This window comes from Cyclopterus lumpus, chromosome 20, assembly GCF_009769545.1.
Source record: "Cyclopterus lumpus isolate fCycLum1 chromosome 20, fCycLum1.pri, whole genome shotgun sequence".
Classification (NCBI taxonomy): domain Eukaryota; kingdom Metazoa; phylum Chordata; class Actinopteri; order Perciformes; family Cyclopteridae; genus Cyclopterus; species Cyclopterus lumpus.
The window spans coordinates 11753403-11776874 of record NC_046985.1 but is presented as its reverse complement, the minus strand read 5'-3'; the positions used below and the strand labels follow the sequence as shown (position 1 = coordinate 11776874).

General features: G+C 42.1%; 1 protein-coding gene across 1 annotated transcript; it reads left to right on the top strand.

Annotated features, from left to right (window-relative positions):
* Positions 1–485: 485 nt before the first annotated feature.
* On the top strand, positions 486–22221 carry LOC117749760 (polyamine-modulated factor 1-binding protein 1-like). The gene is made up of 8 exons (XM_034560498.1): positions 486–560; positions 3009–3120; positions 12355–12464; positions 12717–12791; positions 13945–14038; positions 14141–14181; positions 18342–18444; positions 21673–22221. Exons 1-8 carry the CDS (start codon positions 514–516, stop codon positions 22039–22041), a joined length of 951 nt encoding a protein of 316 aa, XP_034416389.1. The 5' UTR covers positions 486–513; the 3' UTR covers positions 22042–22221.
* The last annotated feature ends 1251 nt before the right edge of the window (positions 22222–23472 follow it).

Here is a 23472-nt window from a genome sequence, read left to right as displayed (position 1 = left end):
GTCTCAACAAAAGGGCTGCTGCCTCGTCTAAGTGCGAGCGGTGCAATACTTTCACTTCCACCTTCTCTGCCTCTGAAAGGCATTCGGCGCTTTCGTCTGCGGCGGAGTTCGTTTTGCTTTGACGGCGGCTCGCAGTTCATATTTTCACGCTGAACTTGACGAGGATCAATAATCACCTCTGTGTATTCGAGTTGTGTCAATCATTCTTTAAACCGTGGTCTGCTGCAGCATGTAAGGTACTGTATATACATATAAATACATGTTCTTGTGTTCCTTATTTCTTTCTTCAAATGAATTAGAAAACAAAATGAATACATCCGACAATTTCATACCTCTGTTAGAATCTATATTTTTTTCTTTCCAATGGCCATTTGAATACTCTTCAATAAATCCTAACCAGCAGCCGCTGAAGTGAACTGTTGCTCTTCACCTCACACTTTTCTGCCCCTGTCTTTCCTCTCTCTCTCCTGCTCAGTGGAGGAGTTGGCAGCCCGTGCAGAGGAGGCGAGGCGGATGGAGGGGTGCCTGAATGAGGGAAAGCTAGCAGAGGAGAAAATAAGGTAAAAAGGGAAAGAGGGAGTGAGGGAAAGGAGCTTCCTCTCTTATCCTATTTCCCATGGTCCCCTGTGTAAACTCAGTAATCAAAAACATTTAGCTTTTTCGCATGCGGCTTACAGTAGGCTGTATAACTAAACATGTGTTGAACAGAACCGCCCTAAGCTCTAAATACGTGCATTGTTTAAGAGAGTCTTCAAAGCAAAGTGCCTAACTTTTTATTATTTCTGAAGATTTGGATATCCCAGCGGAAAATGAACTTCTGTTCCCGAGTGAATCTAACAAAACTCCAAACGTGTATTGATGTGACACGGTGGGTAAGCAGCTGTTGGGTCGTGGAGTTCAGAGTTCAGAGGCGAGACCCCCGGTTGACCCCCGTGTGTCACCAGAGCTGCGGTGATGACATCAGCAAGCATGTATCACCCAGTGGAGTGTGTGTTTGTGTGCGTCTGTTTGTGCGCACATAGTTGTGGTTGTGGCTTTGGCTTCGACACGACCAAACTGCAACGGCCTCCTATGGGGAGTTTCATGGTTAAGTTGAGCCATGGAACATTTTCATCCTCAACCGACAATTTAAAAAAACTCTGCATGGAGACTTTATAGGTTACATTATGAATTATTACATTTTATTACATTTAAACCAATTTTAGGTAGTGAATGGTAAAACAATCGCTGTGTCTGCATATTATATCCATTTGCAGAACCATGCTGTTTACTGTTAACCCAGTATTATCTAATAACTGCAAAGACATGAAAGGTTTTTAAGCAACAACACCATACTAATGGCTTCCATCTGTGCTGTGGGAAATCCCCTCCTTTCTCCACAGGATGCCTCCTCTCTTCCTTTCCTTTCTCTTTTCCACTCTGTTCATCCTATCCTGTGTTCTCTCCATGGGCCAATCTATCAGGCATTCTCTCTTGTTGTTTCGGCCGTTCTGCCTTCGCTTTTACGACCGCTGAGTTACTCTATTAGTTTTAAGCTCAGTGCTGAAACATGTAGTAAATTATTCTATATATTGAGACACTATAATTTATGAGGATACATTTTAGAATGTAAATATATATAAATATAAATGTATTGGTTTGAAAAAGATAATTAATTAAAATCCCCAAGCTTTTGCCTCAAAACCGCTATTGATTGACTTTCTTGAATCATTACATGATGAATACTTTACTTTTCTTTCTATTAAAGATGTTAAAAAACTCAAAAATACCTCAAATTTAAGCTGAAATGATTTGCCAATCAGTTGATTGATTAAACAAAATAAAAATGAATTGGCAATAATTTTGATTAATTATTTAAGTTGTAAAAATGCCAAATAGTTTACATCCCAGCTTCTTAAATGTGAACGTTTTCCCTAGAAACTAAATAGAAATAAATACTTTTGGGTTTTGGACTATGGGTTGGAAAGAATATGAAGTGATTAATTTATTGACAGAGAAAACAATCAGCACATTTATCAATAATAAAAAAAATTGATAGTTGCTGCCTGAAAAAAAGTAGAATCTAATAACTTGTGATAGGTCAAGGTTTTTGGTAGTCAATTGCCTAAATCATTAACTGAAAAAATAACAAATGATGTATATAGAGAGAGGGGTAGATATTGAACAATACATAATGTATTGGGTATTTTTTACATGTGTGAAAAACTAATGGTCAAATACCTGACTTCGTGGTCTTTCACTGCATAGTCATTAACCTTTTTTTGTTGCTGTAAAATCTATAATATATGAACTTTAGTTCACTGTCCCAAAACCAAGCCGAAATATTTTTTATATACATTTTCATTTGCTTTTTGAGGTTTGGGTCAAGAGTGGGGCTGGTTTGTTTTGGTGAGTGTGTGTATGTGTGTGTGTGTGTGTGTGTGTGTGTGAAGAAGGTTGGTGGGGGTGTTGAGGCTCACTGAGCGGCCAAAGCGAAGCTGTGGAGGGAGGTTTGTGGAAATGGTAATCATTTGTCGTATTGATCTCGCTGTAGCCAGGGCAGCTGGCACACACAAACTTGCTCGCACACGTGTACACACACACTTGCAGACACTAACTGACTCACATACACACAGACGCACAGTTGCGTGGCAGGAATAGACCCCCTCATATTGATCCCCTTCACATTCCCTTAGCTCGGGTGCCACACACACCTACACACACACACACACACACACGCACACACACGCAAACACACACACGCATACTCATACTTGCTGCGCCTGTTCAAACACACCCACAGATCTTGATTTTGGATAAACTTCATATTGAATTAAATACTTAAAATGTGTTTGTCTTTCGGATGGTATATTATATTAGTATTAATGAAGTGAAAATATTTAAATGATCAAAAAAAACTATACTAAATTATAGTGACTGATATATCCGACTGTTTAAAAAAATAATAATAAATACCTTATTCTAGTTCTAGTATTGTGCTACATGTAATTGTTGTGTTGTGTGTGCAGGTCAATGGCTGTGAGGCTGCACACAGAAGTGTCAGAGCTCAGGAGGAATCTTCAGCAGGCTGTCGATCACAAACTCAGGGCAGAGCGAGAGAAACAGGATGCCCAGGAAGAGGTGAATACATGCACACCAGACCTGAGTGACACAGCTTCTGACAATAATTCTGAGCATTTGTTTGAATTGGCTTGAAACACAGCGCAGGTGAGGTGTTTGTCATCTAAGATGCTCACAGAAAGCTGTGCCAATTTGACCACTTAACATCACTTAAACGTAATCTAATCCTTCTGGCCAGTAGCGTATTGATTTTAGTCGGTGACCCTATGAGGTAGGTCTACCGTACTAAATAAACGGGTATACTAAGACGCATATGTGAAAGTTTTCTCTTCTCACATCTCCTCCCATGCCCTCCAAGGTCTTCCTCTCCTCTCCTTCCCTCCTCTACCCTACCCTCTCCTCCCCCCAGGTACCTTTTTGATGATTAGTGGCATATATCCGGTGCTAGAGCCCGGATTATCTTGTCCAAGAGAAGGAGGGGTGTATGCGGGACCTAAACCTGGCAAGGTGATTTGGAGCGTTAATTCCTGGGTGTAATATTCCCTGATATTCCCTAATGTTCTGGCTGGGAGCGAAGGGGGAGGGCGTCTCAGGGGAGAGCAGTTGTCAGAGCTGAGCCGCCGCTGTACAAAGGCAGAATGGATAATTAAGGGTAAAGCCAGGACGGGGAACTGATGTTCATTTAGATTCGACAAACTTTGAATTCCGTCCTAAGCTCCTGTGCTCTCTTGGATCTTGATTTTGCATTTTGTTCTAATAGTTACTCCTTTTCTTCTTTCCCTTTGCCTCTCTTTCTTTCTTTTCCTCTCTGCATTCTCCTGTTCTCTGTCCCTCTCTTTTTTCTCACCCTTTCTTCCATACGGTTTCCCCGTCTCTCCCTTTCACTCGCTCTTCCTCACCTCACTCTTTCTTCCACTCCGTCCTTGTGAATAATGCAGCCCACATAGCATGGCTCTCCTTTTTCTCTTAACATTAGTGCACCAGGGTTTGACAATAGTGATTGCCCAGGGCCAGTAAGACACTGACTTAGGCCAGACGATCGGTCAGTCAGTAGCCAAGCCAGTGCTCGCGAAGAGTTCTTCAGCTATTTCTCAACTGTTAAAAATCCTTTTACGTCGGCGTTAGCTGTGTGACTGCTGAGAGAGTAGCGGGCTTCCACTCTGGCTTTAGTTTGGCTTACGCCGGGGAGGGATCTTTGTTTGTGTGTGTGTGTGTGTCAGTTTGTCTGTCTGCATATAATCTTATATACTACTGGACCCATCAGCCTCATATATGACTGTATGGCCGTGGACCTCTTGTGGTTGCAGTGATTCACAGTTTTAAAGATGAATCGCTCCTCTTTACTTTACTAATACATTTCATTAACTTTAAGTTTTTTTCACAATATGGCATGAATAAATAACCTGTTTTAAAAAAAGTTTCCACCACCATTCTTAACTGTCAGCCAGTCGGGAGCGATAATTGTACATAATACATTTGTAGTAAGCAGTTTGGGAATGTGTGTACAAGTATCTGCATGTCTTTGAATATGTGTCTTCTCTAGCATGCTCTTTCACTCATACACAACCTCCTACACTTCCCCTTTGCGTTCTTACTGTCTTCCATTATTTCAACAACAGATGTGCTTTTCAATGAATTTGACTCCAAACAGTGTTTAAACACCAGTGTGATGATGGCCCTTCTGACTGTGACTCCTTCATTAGGTCTCAATCTCTGTTATTGACCAGCAGAAGATGAATTATCCGCTGGTGAAAAAAATCAAAGGGTTTGAAATGGTAAATGGTACACTACAGTGGCCTATAGAGGAAATCTATATTACAAATTGCCTCAGTGCACAGTAGCTGAACCTCAGATAGCCTGTCTTTCTCGCTCTCTCTCTCTCTCTCTGTGTGTGTGTGTGTGTGTATCATTGTGTACACAGCGTGCACAGTGTGTGTATATGTGTATGTTTGTTGTATGTGTGTTACTTGCAAAGTCTTGTTTGTGTTTTCCAGGTTGTTTTAATGTTTCTTTTCTGATATGAAGAAAGGGATTTGCATGTTATCTGCCAGTCAATGTTGTGCTTGCATGTTGGCCGCTCAGCATGCATGGGTACACACACACACACACACACACACACACACACACTGACTTCACTAGATCCTGTCCCTCTGCATGAGTCCAGTTCAAATACGAGTTGTGGTAAACATGAGGCGTGTTTTTGTGACTGATCAGTGTAGACCCCTCTTATTTTCCCTCACACACACACACACACACACACACGCAAAATCACAGTCATTAGTGTGTTTACCTCAACTTCTCTTAGCATGGAGTAAACGATTTCAAACAGCTTAATGAGGATTTGTGGAGAAGTTTTCAGATAGCAAAAGTTTATGAGCATGTTTTCATTCCCATACATTTTTTTACAAATACAAATACAATTAGACAGTAGCTTTTAATCATTCCTAGTCAGTGGGGCATTTAGAAAGATGAGCCTGGTCGCTGCTTATATACATGAGCAAGATGTTTTATTCTGCACATGGAGGTTGACAAAGCGAAACATAATTTGATCAATTTTTCCTCCTTTTTCCATCACAGAGACGGTGATTTAGCTTCCCAACGTTGCAGGCATCTAATCATTTTTGACACACTTGCAGGTGTCAATCAGAGACTCAATTGTTTCTATTTGAAATGTGCCTGTGTAAGGGAACTTTGCAATTATGAGTGTGCAGTATTTTCATTTTCTTGATGCTCGAGAGAGTTGGTCTCTGGAATGCTCTCGTCTGGTCACTGATCTCACTCATTATACCTGATGGAAGCCCCAAGCCAGGCTTAATTAGCTTAAAATGACCCACACTAGATCACCGTTTCTACACAAACACACACACACACACACACAAACACACGCAGACACACAGGTTAGATGATGGAGAAATGAGGACAGACAAATGAAGCTCATTTGTTTAGTTGATGAATAAAGAGAAGTGGTCCAATTGTCTGACTGTTTAACCATGGAATGGCCTTTGTATTTGTTCAATGTGTGTGTGCATGCGTGTCCGTGTGTCCCATCACCCTCAAACACAGCTCATTAAGCTACAGTCGTGTAATTCATCTGTGGGATGGGATGGACAGTCGAGCAGACACGGCTGCTATTGTTCTTGTGTTGTCTCTCTAACTTTCCGTGTCACTCTTAGCTGTCACACTCTCTCTCTGCACCTCAAAGTCGCTGTGTGCTAAAGTCCATGAGGGGCATACAAGGCATGATGATTTAAATTTAAATTTAAAAGAAGAGGACGAGAGAAAAATGTGGAATAGGTGCGTAGATATTTAAAGGTTGTTTTTTCTCTTTGTTTTCACATCATCCAATCGGGTGTTCTGGATCGCCAGGGGCAACAGTGTGGCTCAGCGTCTGTCGTCCACCTTTGAAAAAAGCTTTTTGCAGACAATCCAGTTAGTAATGTAAAAACATTCATAAAAGTGTGAGCATTTTGTTTACAAACATGTATTTAATAGCAATGTATCCTCTATTCAAACTATGGCTTCTTTTTTAAAGGTCGACATGTCTGTGCTTAGCACCACAATATCATCATATCCAAAACTAGTGCTGCATCAAATAGTTAAAAGCTTCATTCATAACGGTGACATTCAAATTATTATTAATAAATTACAGAGACATTGTGTGCAATAGTCCACCTCCTCTTCCCCTCTTTCCATCACTCTTCCACACACACAGCGAGCGATACGGTGCTCCAAAAGTCAACATTTATTGAAATAAGATTAATGTAAATATTACATAATTAACGTTATGCTTCAATCCATAGGCATTTTGTTTGGACTTTCAGAAAGAAACACTTTCTCTGCTACTAAAAACTCTTTCCTGCAACAGTGAGGCACGGACCTCTATTAACGGGGTCGAGCAACAATCTTACAATAAACAAAATCATACTATTTATTCCCAATTTCTTTTGTTGTTGTTATTGGTTGATGACGTCAAAACAATGATGACAGGCATTCAAAGCTTCATTTGAAAACCTACGAAAATGACATTTGACTCAGCCCTATCCATCGCGTTGACTGCTACATCTCTGGGTGAGCAGGTGTATGAAGAACAGAGATGTGCTGTGTGGTTAGATCCATGCAAGAAAGATGGCAAATTGGTTCATAATCAATAATTTCAAACGCAAAGGGCTCAGCAGGTGGACCTGCCGCTCCACCAGAAACATTTCTAAATGCACAGCAGATTATGAACATCGTTGATAGTAAGTAGGTTAAAATTGCCTTAATATTGGATTAGAAACAAACTATCCGTTCAATCAGCGATATACACTCCAATCGCTGAACAATTGTCCCTGATTCTTAGGTCATGTTCAGTTTAGTTATAGAGATGGATTCATAGAAGGAACATGTTGGATTGCTGAAACCTTTTGTTCTCTCAATTCTATCAGTCAGTCAGAGTTCAGGCTCTTCACTTTTGTAAACCTGTGTTTGAGACTTTGGTAAAGGAAGCTTGTAGGATGAGTCTTACCAATATGCACATGCCACTCATATAATGGCTTTGAATTCATAAAAATAAGTAAGATTGCTGTTTTTGGTATTACTCAAGGACAACATTTTTGTCATCTCGCTGCAAGTTTAACTGGAATCCTCTTCTCAGATAAAAGAGGTTTGTAATATCACCAAGAAGGACTTCAGATAGTCATTATCAGTCTCAGAGCCAAGGAATAAAGACTTCTTAGATAAAATGTACATGATTATTAACATAAAAATGTTTTAGGAAATATCATGTCCCACTTCTCATATGCGGTTCTCTAAGAGATCATTTTCTGATGCTCACTGATAACCCAGCATTGCTGAGTTCTGGCCTCCTTCACTGTTCTGTACAGTGAACTGAGGGCCTTTAAAATGAGATCGGCCTCGGCACGTTTTGTGTGTGTTTGCAGAAATTGTTTCCTACAAATCAATCGTGTAGTGGAAAATAAAAAATACACCTCTACATTATTATATTTTCCAACATTTTATTAAGGTGCAGAAAAAATAACAACGCGGCTGGTGGTGTTTGTCTAAACTCTTGCTGCATCAGCTCATCACTAAACAATGCAGCAACAATAAAAACCTCAAATTGTTTTTTGTGCTGCTGCTGTCAGCGAAGCCCTGTTGCATTATGGTCACCTGGACAACGAAACATTGGACGGTCTGCTGAATGGGAATCCCTCACATCCATTTATAGCTTCATATTGGAGGAGGTTACCAACAAATATCGCAGTCCTCGATGCTGCACCGCACGGTTTGCATCTTTTCTCCAGAAATCCGGCTGCAAACTCAAGAACTGGCTAATTTAATCTAATCCAGAATTGCGTTACTAAGGTTGGTATTGTTTGAAGGATATTAGTGCTGACACGATTACTGAATTTAGTACAATATCAAAAAAGACCTCACCTTACTTCGATAAAGTTAGACTTATTTTTCTACAAAACATCCTCTTTCAGACACTAGAAGAAAGCACATTTCTTAAATGTAAAATGTGATCCGTACAATGAATTTGAAGGCAAATGTGTGAAATGGTGTCTAAAATTGGCAATGTTATGATTAAATTCAGAAACTGTGTGGTCCAAGGACAAGAACTTTGAATCCTGTGCAGATGTACGGACCCATTACGGTCTGCACCCCCCAAACGTAGCCAGAGTGTCCTCTATATTTTAGAATACCACAGCATAGCATGTGGTAACGTCGTCCAGCTGGTGGGTGGGAATCGTCTACCAAGGCTGGTAATGTAGTTGCACACAAGAAAGGGGACTTCAAATAAGGCAGCCATTGATAAACAACCCAGCAGCATAGTTAGCGATGAAAAGGACTCCGGGAAAAGAGCGAGGCCATGCAGCAGCAGACCAAGGTAATTAAAGAAGCCATCATCAGCATCATTAATATGCTAGCTCTGCTGTGGCCCACTGGCTAGTCTAATGGAGAACATGTCATCATCGTCACCATTAGGGAGAGTGGGACACACACAAACATGTGCACACATGGTCTTAATGTTGGGTCACGCCATGATTATCACCATTAAGCCTAGAGTGAGAAGACCTGCTTAGGGAACCTCATTCTCTCCTGCCACCGTACGAGCACATGCACACATACAGTGTACTTGCGCACACACACACACACACACACACACACACATGCCTGTAGATCTTTAATTCAGACCCTGTGAGTGATAAGTATGCATATTTAAGTGATGTCAGGCCTGTTGGGTCTTTTAATTAGACAGAATGAATGAATGTTTTATATAAACGTGTTTAACAATAAATGTGTTCATTAATTTGATGAGAGGATGTGCTCTGATGAGCTGAGTGGAACAGAGTAATGGCTCGTATTCGGCTCTGGCGGTTTGATGGTGATGGTAGCAACAACCAGGCTGCCTGTTTCTGATTTCTTTCCTAAAGTTAACTTTGAGCCATGTTTACCCCCCCGACCTTAGACAGCATGGTATGTTTTAGTGAAAATGCACTTTTGTCCTGGACAGCAAATGTGCAATGTGATACTCGTCCACGGCTCCATGTAGAATAGAAAAGATGGAAAATCCATTAACTGCTTAAATCCCCACAATATTTTTCATTTCTTTGGGGGGGGCTTCTGCAGATACACTTTGAAGGTTTGTCATAAAAGTTAATTCAGATGTATAAGTTCAGGAAAAAATTGCACTGAGTCCATATTGTTTCTATTGTCAATGAAAAGTGTGGGCTGTGGACTGGACAACCCTGCGTTATTTTGATAGAGTAAACAACTCAAAATGACAAATACTGTTCCAGCAGCTGATCCCACATCCTTCACCAGCACTGCAGTAGTAAACTCATATTCTCTAGCATAGACCTGAAAGGACCAGTGGTATCGCCCGACTTGGTTTAGTGTGTCCCAAATGCATTTTGTTGCCCCTTTTAGCCCCCATCATCTGCTAAAATATTTGCGCAACAAAACCAATCTAAATGTTAAGCAGGTATGCTACTTTACTCCTCCCCCTGCTTGCAATTGCACCTCCTTTGTGCCTTTTTTTTTTCTCTAAATGTCCATCCTGCTCTCACTCTGTCACACTCTCCCCCTCTTTCTCACACACCCTTCCACTGCCTCCCTTGACACCGGTGGAAACGGAGTGATGGTGCGTAATTTAGTCCTAATCACAACATCAGACTTGTGCTGCGGTTTACATCCCTTCACCAGCCGAGCCAGTCAGACGGTCAGGAGGGAGATGTTAATGTAGGAGCACAGGTAATTACTGTCATTACAGCGCAGATCCCGCCAGTGTGCGCGAATGCTCATGCGTGTGTGCAGATGCATTGTGGGTTTGGTGGAGTTTTGAGCTTTTGAATGGTAGGGTTTTGTTATTGCTGTGTATATAATTATTATTGGAGTATCAGCATGTGGTTTTGGTCGACAACGGAACTTCCTCCACATGAAGATGCGCCTGTGCATGACACACAACCGGATTGAAACACGGTATCCACAATATGTGTTTCCATTGTTGATAAACGCAATTACAATTGATGCCCTGACCGAAATTAGACGATTCGCTCGGTGTAATTTCATCGTTACCTCAGTTTTTCTTCATCGCTTCGTTGGCCCTTCCTTAAAAGTCTGAAATTAAAAGTCTAATCATTGATTATATGTCACTGTCATCTTCACAACTTCCTGCCACTTGTGAAGCATCCCGTTCATTCGTGTTGCTGAAGGATCATTCTCTTCTTGAATTGCACCTTTATTATCTCACATTCATTTGGCATATGGGAGGTTGCCCAAGTTGCTTGTCTCACAGACGCTCTCAAACATTTCTGACTACAACTGGACTTTACTGAAAGTCACCTCTTTATGGCATACCTCATTTCAGCCCGGTGGTGTGCACATACTGGTTTCGTATCACAGGACATTTTAGGTTAAGTATGACGGGTGACCTTTTGAACTGTCGTCCCGGGTTGAGGTGGTGCATGACAGGCCGGCTTCTCTGAGATACAGGTGTGCATACACGCATGTTATTTTCACTCTCACCTTGTGATCGTGATGTGGATGTGGTCTGGAGGAGTTTGACTTCCAGTACATGTTGACACAATCCCAACAATCAACAAGCAGAGACAAAGTTACCAGACTTTATGAACACGAGAGACAATTCATCTTCATTTGTGGTTCTCCACTCTTCAGCTCTTATTGGCTCATCCAGCACATTGTCCTGTTTCACTTGATGAAATGAAGGCTAAATGTTTGTGATAATCACTTCTTTGATTACTCCTGCATAGTTTTTTTTTGTTGCATAGTCAGCTCAGCATCTGTCGGATCAGCTGTCTGAGTTACATTTAACTCTGTAAGGGGTTATCAAGATAAACATCAGCAGGAACATATTTTGGTATACAAATAGGATTCAGCATACACACACACACACACATGCACATGATTCGCCTCACACAGCAGTTGATGTTTTGACATTTTGGGTTAATCATATGACATTTTTGGATCCTTAAATTATGGCCCACATATTGGAAACTTTTTTTTTCTTCATGTTTTCCCAAGTCTTTGTGGTAAAATGGTATGGTATATCAAGGTGTTTCCATGGCGATAAGGGTAATGTGTCAGGGTCCCAAGAGTTTAGGCCTGGAAAGGTCTTGACTGATAAGCAGAATGAAAAAGTCAGCAGTTTGGCCAGTGCCATCCCATCCCTGTTTTCACCCCTCACCCTTCTCTTCTCTCCAATCTCGTCCTCAGTCTGCTTCTGCTCTCCCCCATCCTCGTCTTTCCTGCTTTGCACCTGCTTAATACCTAACCCTGTTATTTATACCTGTGTCTGCAAATGCCATCTCTTTCATCTCCCATTATTCTCCATTTACCTATTTTTTTCTTCTTGCGTTGCTATTAGGCTCTATTTCTGACATTTATGTTCACCCTGTCATTGCGTCCCATCTATTAGAGCCCCACTTATCCCTCTTTTTTTAACTTCCTTTATTTCACACCTTTGGTGGGCGTGTAGAGAGAGAGAGAGAGAGAGAGAGAGAGAGACTTAAACCCATTTCTGGAAAGCCAATGTTAAAAGTTAATATTTCCCATGAAAGAAAGTTATATTCTTTTAAGCTATAAACACATCTAATTTAACTAAAGCACATTGAAATGAATGTTCCAGTTTCTGTTAATCTTGAATCCAGTCAGAGAATAGATGGTGGGTTTTTAAAGTGAGGTAAATAACGATTTACTAGGAAATGTGAAAAAGCAACCTCTATGCAGAGCATTAAAGATTGCTGTATGACAGCTCGCGTTGTGATAGGTAATGTTTGACTGTGATTGTAGGTGGACACCCTCCTGTCAGAGCTGGAGAGGACGCGGTCTGACAAGGCAAACCTACGCCATGAGAGCCAGTTGGTCATGACGAATGTCAACCGTTGGATTACTGAACAAAAGTAAGACCACACTTAACTCTGATGTGTTTTTTTATGACTAATTGAATTCATTTGTATTTGAAAAACGCACTTCCCAGTACAGTGTAGGCTTGTTCTTTGATTGTGTGTGTGTGCACAGTGTATTTTTTTCATAGGCTTTGTGGACTGTAAACTGTTTAACTGGAGGGTGTTTATGTCCTTATAAAAAGCCGGAGCTAGTTCAGTTTTCCACTCGGTAACATTGACATGTCAAAGCCTTTCTTCTCCTCTCAGGGCTTCCAACGAGAGCCTCGGTGCCCAGCTGAAGGCCCAGAACAAGCTGCTGCTCATCGTCACTGGAGAGAAGGAGTGAGTGTGTGTTTTGTACACTACTTTATCAATTAGTGACTGTGTGTGTGTGTGTGTGTGCCTCTATCCTGTTCAGTGTGTTTGTTTATTAAAAATATGGCTAAAGATTGTGGGGAGGGGCTTAAACAGCACAGCGAACCGCTACACCTGTAAACTGGTCACCGTTCCGTTCCCACCATGGTAGTTTGTGATTAAAATATGTGTGTGTGTGTGTGTGTGTGTGTGTGTGTGTGTGTGTGCGCATATACAAAGTAGTATGTGTGTATGTGCGTGTGTAGGAGTGATTCAGTTGGATCCTCATGCACGCCCCTGACCGTCATTCTGCGTATCTGCGTCATCAGCATACACATGCACACGCATGCACACACATGCACACACATGCACACACATGCACACACAGGCACACACAGGCACACATAGGCACACACAGGCACACACAGGCATGGGCGGGACATATTCCTTTTTTCCAGAGATCAAAGTAGTCTAGCTGTCTCCTGTCATCCCACCCCCCTGTGGTGCCTCCCTCAGCCCCGCCCAGCAGCACCACAACTGTCTGCGTCTGCTTTCCCCCCCTCTCGTTCTTGAGATAGTGTGTGTGTGTGTTTGTGTGTGTTTGTGTGTGTGTGTTTGTGTGTGTGTGTTTTGTTCTTACGTCTTTTTTACACCAGGAACACACAGTTATAGAATGTTTCTTACTTAGACACCCAGCAACTCCCTGAACATAATAAAACGTGACATTTCTACATCTCCTCCCGTTAAATAAAACAGTTTCATGCTTCTGATTTGTAATATAGTATTACAATAAACATCAGAATCACAACTTCTTTTAATAGTTCTAGATACTGAGAATTGGTGGCATCACAAAATACTGAAATAAATAGCCACAAGGGTAAGTAATAAATGGCTGCGGAAATATATATAGCGTTTCATTATAATGGATCATGATGTATGTGTGTGTGTGTGTGTGTGTTTTTGTATGTGTTTGTGTGTGTAATAATATCTGAACTGCTAGTTAAAGAAAAATACAGACACCATTGCCGTTGTGTGGCGGAATATTGTGTCTCCCATGTTAACAAGAGTCTCTTGATGATAATAGGTGTCTGTCTCTCTCTGTCTGTGTCTCTCCATTAAACTCTGTCTCTGGCTTCGTCAGACATCTTCAAGACTCTAATGACACATTGAAGGCGGAGGTAAAGCGACTGAAAGAAGTGGGGGATGAGAAGTCGAGAGACATGGAGCGCTTCAAGGTGAACAAGTGCAAAGTGGAAGAGCAATGAGCTACAAGTAGGGAGAGACTTAAGGGAGTCTATCGAAAACAGGTTTGTTTTTCATTTCATAATTGTTTGCAGGCCTGGATCCGAGACCTGGCCATCCCGCAAGAAGAGAGAACGTGAGTCATCTCTGTGTGTGCGTGTGTGTGTGTGTGTCTGTGTGTGTGTGTGTGTGTGTGTGTGTGTGCATTTAAGTGCATACATTTGTGTGCATCCACCAGCTTATCAGAGTTTAGCATTCACATCCAACAAATGTGTTGCCCACCGTGTTTCGCTCCTTCACACACAATCTAGCCTGAACAAAGCTGATGATGGTAATAACAGCAGGAGTGCCAAGTTGTGAATGAAACACCCTGTGGGCCTAGCCACCTGTGTTTCCGTGTGTGTCTGTGCGTGTCTCTTCGTCAATGTGAATATGTTATTCATGCTGGGCTTTTAACAATGATTACAGTCCAATCAAGGGCCCATCCTCCCCTTCTTGCCACCCCCCCACGGCTGTCAAATAGCATTCATCAATGGAGACGAGATATATATTTGTTATGTTCATTAAGGCAATTAAAAGGAACGTGGCGCAGATGGGATTTGGGTGTGGGATGGACGTGAGAGACGGAGGGTGTTTGCGTGTGGTAGAGGGTGTTTGTGGGGGGCACCTGCCTGCAGCAGTACTCCCCATACTCCCAGTGTGACCCCCTGAGGTCTCCCTCATTAACGACCCCCCCACCCTCCCCCACCCACCTCACCCCGTTTTACACACGTGCACACGCTCATGTTGCACCCCTCCCCTAACGAACCACCAGGCTGTGTTTCCAAAACGGATCAGATTTGTTTTGACTGGAGTAGGTTGCCATTGCTATTCAAAGCTGTCAGTCATTTTAATGATATCATTAAGGGGCCGCGACAGAAAGATGAATCGCTTTTCTTTGTCTTTCCCTCATAATTGCGAATGAGCGAGAGAGGGGGACAGAGCGAGAGAGGCAGCTCATATAGATGTATGCATAAGAGGGGTTTTGATTGAGCGAATATAATAACATGGAATGAGATAAAAACTGTGAATGAAAGCCTCTTCTATAGTGTCTCCCTATACATTCGCTCTTTTTATTCTCTCTCCTCTTTTCTTTATTATGAGGACTTCTAATTTATTTCATTTCATTATTGTACCCCCACCCCCCCAAATACACACATCTAACCAAAATGCCATATGTATGAAACTCATACATCCACGAGGCAACAGATGTGTCATGACATTTGCATGGCAGCCATATACATTCAGAGTATAAATCTCATTACAGGTGGCAAAGGGGATATCTTCAGTGTCTCTCCACTGTCACTATCACTGGCAGCAATCAACACAGCGTGGAGGCTTTGTCATTAGATATGCCTTTATTAAAGAAATGTATTATGATTGCATGGCCTTCTGTTCCAAAGCAACTGGAATCTCACGGCACCAAATTATGGGTGGCAGTTTGTACCAATAAAGCCCACAGAGAGGTGAGGTTATTGTGAAGGTAGGCATTTAGAAAGAAACATAGTTTCAGGCCCAAGATGAACTTATAATACCAAATTCAAGGATGTACTTTATGTAAAGATATTTCAAAATCACTGTTTTTATTGATTGTTTTCAAATAAATATGTAACTCTTAAGTCAAAACCAGTATTATGGGATTTGTTTTTTGCAAAACCTCCTCATCATCTGTCAATTGTATATGTCTTATCTGGATGGCCGGTTCGAGATGCTGGTTTATTCGGAAAATGGACGGACAGTCCAGGGTTTTCAGCTTGAGAACAATGCTCATTAGCCTCGATGCAAAATGGCTCCCGTTCTCCCACGGATGCAGTACGTGTGCTGTCAAGCAAAGTACCGCTGTGGCTTTGCTGAGAAATCTGAAGAACATCTTTGTGTGTTGCTCACTCCTGTCTCAAATCACTGAAATTAACTGTTATCAAAATCCTTCACATTTCACCTCAAATGATGTCTGAAAACATTCAAAGACAAGTGCACATTGAGATGCACTAAGTGGTGGAAGCGGCGACGGAGGCTGTTTGCTGTGACTGTCTGACACAACCCATCTGGGGGTGGGGGGGGTGGGGTGGGGTGGAGCGCTCATAAAACATCAGGCTTCATCAGTCGCTCCATTAACAATGTGCTTCCAATTAAGAGCACCCGGTGATCACAGCAGAGGATTTGTACAAACACGGGCAACCAAAGTGACAGAGGAGATAAGAAGACCGGGGGAGAAGACAGTCAAGTCTTGCATAAAATTTGAGATGAGAGCAGTAAATAAGAAAGATGAGAGCAAGATCGGAGCAGTGAAGGGTCCATGTAGTTTATTGCCTGGTTTAGAGAGCATGGCAGCTTGGCTTTGACACTAATGACTGTAATTATACACGCACTGATTGGGGTTAGGCCGCTAATTACACACATCCATGTTTGCGTGTAAGCACAGGAGCACATGTTTACACAGGCGTCTCACATCAGGGGGCATAAATCTCACACAGTTGTCTCAGCGGCGGCGATGTTTCATGATCTGCTGAAGACCGCATTGCCATCGAGGAAAAGCATTTAAATCATGCGAGGCATCTGTGGATGTTGCGCTGTGGATTTGAACGTCTCCCGTTTCTCCTTCGCCGTGGAAGCTCCTCTTCGAAAAGGGCATTCGGCAATTTAGTAGATCAAAGGGAATTTCCGCATCTCTTCTTATTAATGTTCTTTGTGTCATCATTACGGTGTGAAATTAAAAGATTTGGAAGGGTCAGTTGCAATTATGTTAAGTTCATGAATTCCATATTCAGGGAATTAGGTTTCTTTAAAACAGCTTGATTAGTTTGTTGGTTAATAGGCAGTGATTCAGATTATGTTCTGACAGCTGGTGTTTGAATTATTATAATAATTATTATATATTATTATTATTATTATTATTATTATTATTATTAGAATTATTTCATCATAAATATTTGACTGAAACCCAGTGTTTTAGTCAAACATTAATGATGAACAGAACAACAAATAGATAGCATCTCTTCCGTAAGTACTTCACTTTAACTGGTTTTGTGTTTCTTCTTTTCTTGTTTGAAATGGTTTTATTCAGTTTTATGGCTATGTGCATCATATTTCATAGAAAACCAAATGAGAAATCCCCGTTGAGAGAGTGGAGAGTGCTTTAATGCAGTACAGCTACCATTGCTGTTGTTTATGTTGTTGTTATTGTCTCTTGGTTGAGGTTTACCATAGATGGTTACAAATACATGGGATCTGAATTCTTCCACTAATGAATCTCGTAAACTTTTTATACAAACCTGTCAGTTCACATATTAGCATCTCCCTCAAGTGTCTCCACAGATCTTAAATGTTTTAAGTTATCGCTAATAGGGCCAAAAGTTTATGTGTGTGTGTGTGTGCGTGTGCGAATGTGTGTCTACAGGAACAATAATGCCATTTATTAGCGTGCCCGTCTTCTCAACTGAAGCAAAACGTGACCGTCTTTCCATCCGCTGCTCTGATAGAAAATCCCAGCTTGCTCTTTTATAAGAAAATTAACATTGGGGAGGTACAGTGGCGCTTTAATGGGCTAAGAAGTCTTCAATAAAGTATTTAGAAGGTTTTTCCGAATGCTAACTGGACAGGTTTACTGGGGCATGAAGGAAAGAGCGTAAAGCGGGGGCAGCTAGATCTTCAGCCCGCACAGAGCACCATTATCCACCGTCGTTAATTTAATAGACATTCTTTAGTCAGCCCTGGGTCTGAAGATAGCAGACCCCAACATTTGTTTGTCATTTCTCAAAACGTTTTTAATAAACAGTTAAAATCTTAAATGGCTTCTTGTACTCTTAATGTTCCCTGGCTGCGTTTGCGTTCATTTTGTTTTTGTATTTTTTTTTTCTTTTCAGTTTTATAAGCGCTTTCATATATAATTTAATGATTTCTGGAACTCATTTGCTCACCCATCTTTGAGTTGAGTAATAAGTTATAATGAAGATGATGATGTACGCCAACTTCTTCATGCCCCAGATTTTGGAGGACGTTTGATTGGAACAGTTTGTTTGTCTTGCAAATGCATATCATTGAACAAAAAATACGACGAGTTTAAAAGTTGACCGTGACAGGAGAGGTCTATATTTAATGTTTTCTTTATTGCAAACTACACAAAAGCCAGTTTCAAGCAACAGCTGTAAAATAAAGGGTATTATTCTGTTTTCTTAAACAGCTAGTAAGATTTATTGTAAAGATGTCACAGTTAATGTATTCTATATGTTTTCCCGTGTGCACACGCTTGTGTTACAGCATGGAACAGCAGGGTCGTGTGGCTCTAAACCTCAGCAGAATCGAGGACATGCAGACTAGACTTCGAAGCAATCTGGAGGCCATCAGAATGCTAAATCAACAAGTATGAGTGCACACACACACACACACACACACACACACACACACACCAGGTCCTGACAGTCCTTTTACCCGACAGATACAAACACACACCCACACACAAGCCCACCTGCTGTTGCGCTCACACAGAAGAGGAAGCTTTCATACGTCCAACTTCAAACACACATGCACACACACACACACACACACACACACACACACACACACACACACAGAGGCACACACAGACATCCATTTCCTCTTCCTACGATAAAAGTGAAAAGTCTGCAGCGGGGCGGGGGATGGGGGGGATTGGGGGGGGGGTGGGGGGGACAAATCGTATCGGGAAAAAGCGGTGACGTTTCTTCAACTGGTAAATGATTTCCCTTTCATGAAACTGAGAGAGGGATGTATATCAATACAGCCGCGCTGATCTCTCCATGACAGCGTAGGGAAATGGCCCGCTGTGATAAAACAATGTGGGGGGAAAAACACAGAGGAATATTCGGAGGAAAAGCTGACATTATTTTTTTTTACTGTGTTGAACTTCAGAAGAGTCAACAATCACCAAAGGAGAGACAAATCAAAAGTACTCCTCAGCCCCCTCAGTTCTCCAAAACTCCAAGGCCTGGGGAACGGCTCACCCGTCTTTTGTTAGTCTGAGGAACGGCCCGCTGACTGACGAGATACGACAAAAGCTGGTACTTGTTGACGTTTTAACGTGGTGTTTTTTTGTTTGTTTAGTTTTTTTCTCAATGAAAAGCAAGTGGCATTGGCTGCATGTATACAGCGAGGGAAGGTGGAGCAGAGGAAGAGGCCGACAGAGAGGAAGAGGTGTTGTTTAACAGGTCAGGTGTGTAATAGCGCCTCTTAATCTCTAGTGTGAATCATTACACACATCGATCCAACATGGACACCCTGCGCACACACAAACGCACGAGCACGGTCGGGAAAAAAGGACAGGCAGTTTATTTACACACGGCTATTCCCTTCACTGTCCAGTGGACAAACTCCACGTGCACACTTCCACACAGATACAGATATCAGTAAAGAAGCTGAATGGGATGTCTCCGTACGTCTGTGTGAAAGACGCTCGGTTATAAATCAGGTCTGTGCCTCCTCTTTGGATCCGTCTCATTTACTCATCGCCACAAACTGGTTTAGTGCTGTTGCTTCCTCCCCATCCCACAGGCGCATATTAACACACGGCTATACAACACGCGCGCGGCACCATTTACATCCGACTGTCAAGCGAATTTCACGCAAACTTTTGAAATGTCACACAAAATTAGATTTGAGTTAAGTGATTTTCCATCAACTGGGGTGAAGATGAACATCAGAGGGAAGGAGTGAGATTCTTTCAAGGCCTGATTAGCTTCGAGTGAGCTGTTACTGTATTGGGCTTGAGTGTCAGCTAATGTCCAGGGTGTTCCACGCTTTCATGCAGAGATGAAAAAGAGATGCATTATATTCCAGGACGCCCTCCACTGCAAACAGCTGCAGAGAGTGCTGGACCGACAGGTACTCCACAGTATATCCGAATTTCCAAAACTTTTTTTGTTCCATTGTTGATCCTCCTATATGCCAATGGAGCCCAAACTCCATTAAAATAGAAAATTAAAACCTTTTTGCCAGAAGATATTTACTCAAAGTTTGCTGTCTCTATACATCCTTTCTAGCTCAGTCGTTTTCATAATTTGTATTAAAATACTCAAAATTGGAAACCCAGCTTTATAAATGAAAAAGTGCAAACACACTCATGCACCAGCAATACCCCCCCTCCCCCACCCCGTGTCTTCCTGTCTCTGTCTTTCTCCCCCCCCTCCCCTCCCACACTTACACCCTTCCTTTTCATCCAAACATATGCCCAGCAGTTGAGCGCAATATGTGAAGGTTGAGGAGACAAGCTGTGATTTTTAATTTCACCCCCCCTCCTTTGCAATTAGGAAAGCATCCAGAGCAACCGAAGAAGAGGAAAATTAAACAGGTCCCCTTGAATAAACGGTTAATTATAAATGTCAACCTCAGTGTTTTTCATCTAGAAATTCTATTGCTTTTGGCTTTGTAGGATGTTTGCCTGTTGAAGATAGGAACTACTTTTTAAGTGCCTCAGGATCAACATGCCACTGGCTCTTTGAGGGTTAAGCCTAAGACCTTGCTATTTTTTTGACATGAGATATAATACATTTGCTCAGATTTATTGAGAGTGTGTGTGTTTCAGTGTGTCTGTGTGTGTACCGCGTCTGGAAGTGTAACGTTAACAGAACCATCCGGAAATGTGTCTGTCTCATCTCCGTTTGTGTTTTCCTCTCCCCCTTCGCACACACACACACACTCATGCACACACACAAATATGGCCAGACATGTCCGTGTGACATCATTCTTGAACCGCAGGATTCACACAGACACAAATACACACTCAAAAAACAGATGTGGATAAGTGCAACTGTCCTTTCACATTGTATCTATCTGTCTCTCCATCTTTTAATGTATTATTGTACTCGTCCTCTTAGCTAAAAATATATTATTTCAAATTTTTTCCTTTCTCTCTTTTATCTGCCCCGTTACAATTTTTAGACTGGCATGTTTTGCATATAATTACCGTGCTGTACAACAAATGTAAACCTCTTTTTTTTTTTTTTTTGCATTTAAAGACACTTTTTAACTCACATTCCTCCCTGCCTTTAACCAAATGTCCCTGTCAAAAAATAAAACACCCTCAATTTAGCTAGTCTGTAATTGTGTTTCAGGGAGCCCAATCTTGTTCTGACGATGTGCGATTTGTTTTGTGTCACGGATGATTTTGTGTCAAATCGACCTCTAATGATCGCTCAAATTGGTTGTTTTCATGTAGAAATTTACACCGTCGCATGACTCCGACTTGCAACCATTTCAAACTGTGAAGTCAATGCTCTCCTGAAAAACCCCCTCGCAATTTTCCACTTGCATTTATGTTCCAACAGGCATGAAAGTAACTGTGAAAGATGAATTAAGGACTTAATGGGATGTCAGCTACTTCATCAACTTGATAGCTGTTGACTTTTGATGTTGGATATTTATTGGTAACTTCAAATTAAGTTTTATAATTTGGTTGATTTAACTAAACAAGTGTGATGTCTAAACTTTCTTCGGACTGTCTCTCGTGCTGTTGCACGGTAACACATGAAGGGAACTATTGTTATTCCCTTTGTCTCTTCGTGTCTTCCGCCGTGCATATGTGTCTCTCTTAATGTCTCTTTCCGTCTCTTTCCAGTTAAACTCTCTCAGCATGGAGAATAAGCGGTTGCGTGGGCAGCTGGAGGAGGAGAGGTCCATGCGTAGACAAGTGGAGCGACTGCTCCCTCCTCCTCCCACCTTCCAGCAGAGCTCCATCGTCCACCTCCCCCTCTCCCCCAGTGCCCGCCCAGCTCCTCTCTCCACCTCCTTGTTCTCATCCGCCCACCTCCCTCATCCCCTGAGCCTGGACCAAGCGACAGGGGACACTGATGTGATTCTAACCCAAACCAAGCTGAGCGGAACTGGGCTAGAGAGATCAGGTGAGTCCGAGGTGCTCTGGTTTAAGCCCAGCGCCTCACTGGAAAATGCTTGGTCTGGGAAGACAAGCAGGGATCTGAACAAATGAAGCCCCCTGAAGACTTTGACCTTTCATGACCTTTTGAACTCCACCTCCTCACCAGGGAGTGTAGTCAGTATGAGGTTAATGTCCTGCAGGTCAAAGTCAACTCCCAGGGTGATTTTTGCCTGAGGGGGGACTCCTGAACCAGCGAACCACGGAATTCCCTCAAATCATCAAAAGAATATCTCAAAACGCTGCAACGCTCTGAATAGCGGCAGCTTGTAACATTAGCAATTATTTCTTCAAGCAATGATCTTGTTTTTGCAGCAAAACCGTAGCATTGAGCACTAAAATCTCTATTTTGTCTGCACTTATTCGAAGCATCGTGACAGTTCTGATGAACTATACTCACTTTAATTCAACTTAAATAGTCAAATGAACCAAACGGATCAGGTGACTAACTGCACAGTTGCTGACGAATGCGTCTCACACCAGCGAAGAGTCGTGCTTTGGATAAATGAGAGGCGGTGTTCCATCAGCATCCACAGGCATCCCTCAGACGTTGACGTGGATGGCCGTTACACAGTCCTTGATTACCGCCATGTGTCACGCATCTACTGCGCCGAATGCCACCGTGCGTCTGATTGTGTGCGCGTACATTATGTGTCTGCGCGCTTCATGTCCCCGCAAGTGCCGGTGGACGAATGTCTGTGATTAAGTATATTAGATGTGTATTACATCGATGTTTGTTTTATGTTTTGTTTTATACTTTAAAAAACTATTTATTGATTTCTCTCTGTCGCTGTGCCCCCCCCCCCCCCCCCCAACACGGGGGGGGGGGGGGGAAAATAAAAACAGACACATTTGTGAGCGGTCATACATTTCTCACCGTATTTACTTCAATATGCCGTAAACATTTTGGATACGTATATTAACAGGGCAGCACTGCTACGTGTTAACATTAGGCATTTTTACATAGTTTCACGTGAGTTACAAAGATGTCAGAGCATTGGTAACCAGCAAAACCATCGAATACTTCAGTGTGGTTTTTGAAGCAGGGACGACGGTGCACTCGCACCATATTGACCCGCTGACTTTCCATAAGCATCGACAGGCGACTCTTGGCTCTCTTTACATGTTCATAGTGGTTGAACAAGAGCACTGTTCCACACTCACACGAGCATCGACGAGGAGACGGAGCAATGCAAATATTTGAACTCAAACAGAAGCAGCACCATTATACTGCGGTAATGAGAATTCTAGGGAAAGCAGGTCTCAGACCACAATTGGCTTCGTCATCTTGCCATTCTCTTGTGTTGTCTCCCCCCGACCTGTCCCCCACACTCCCCCACCCTTTTTTTTTTTTTATCCTTCATTGATTCTGTTCATACGTAGCTGTTGTGTAGCCGGTCAGGATATCGTACATTTTAATGATTGCGAATAGAACTGCATGTCCTTGTTAGCTTGGTTTTCCTCATTTGCCATCTCACACTCAAA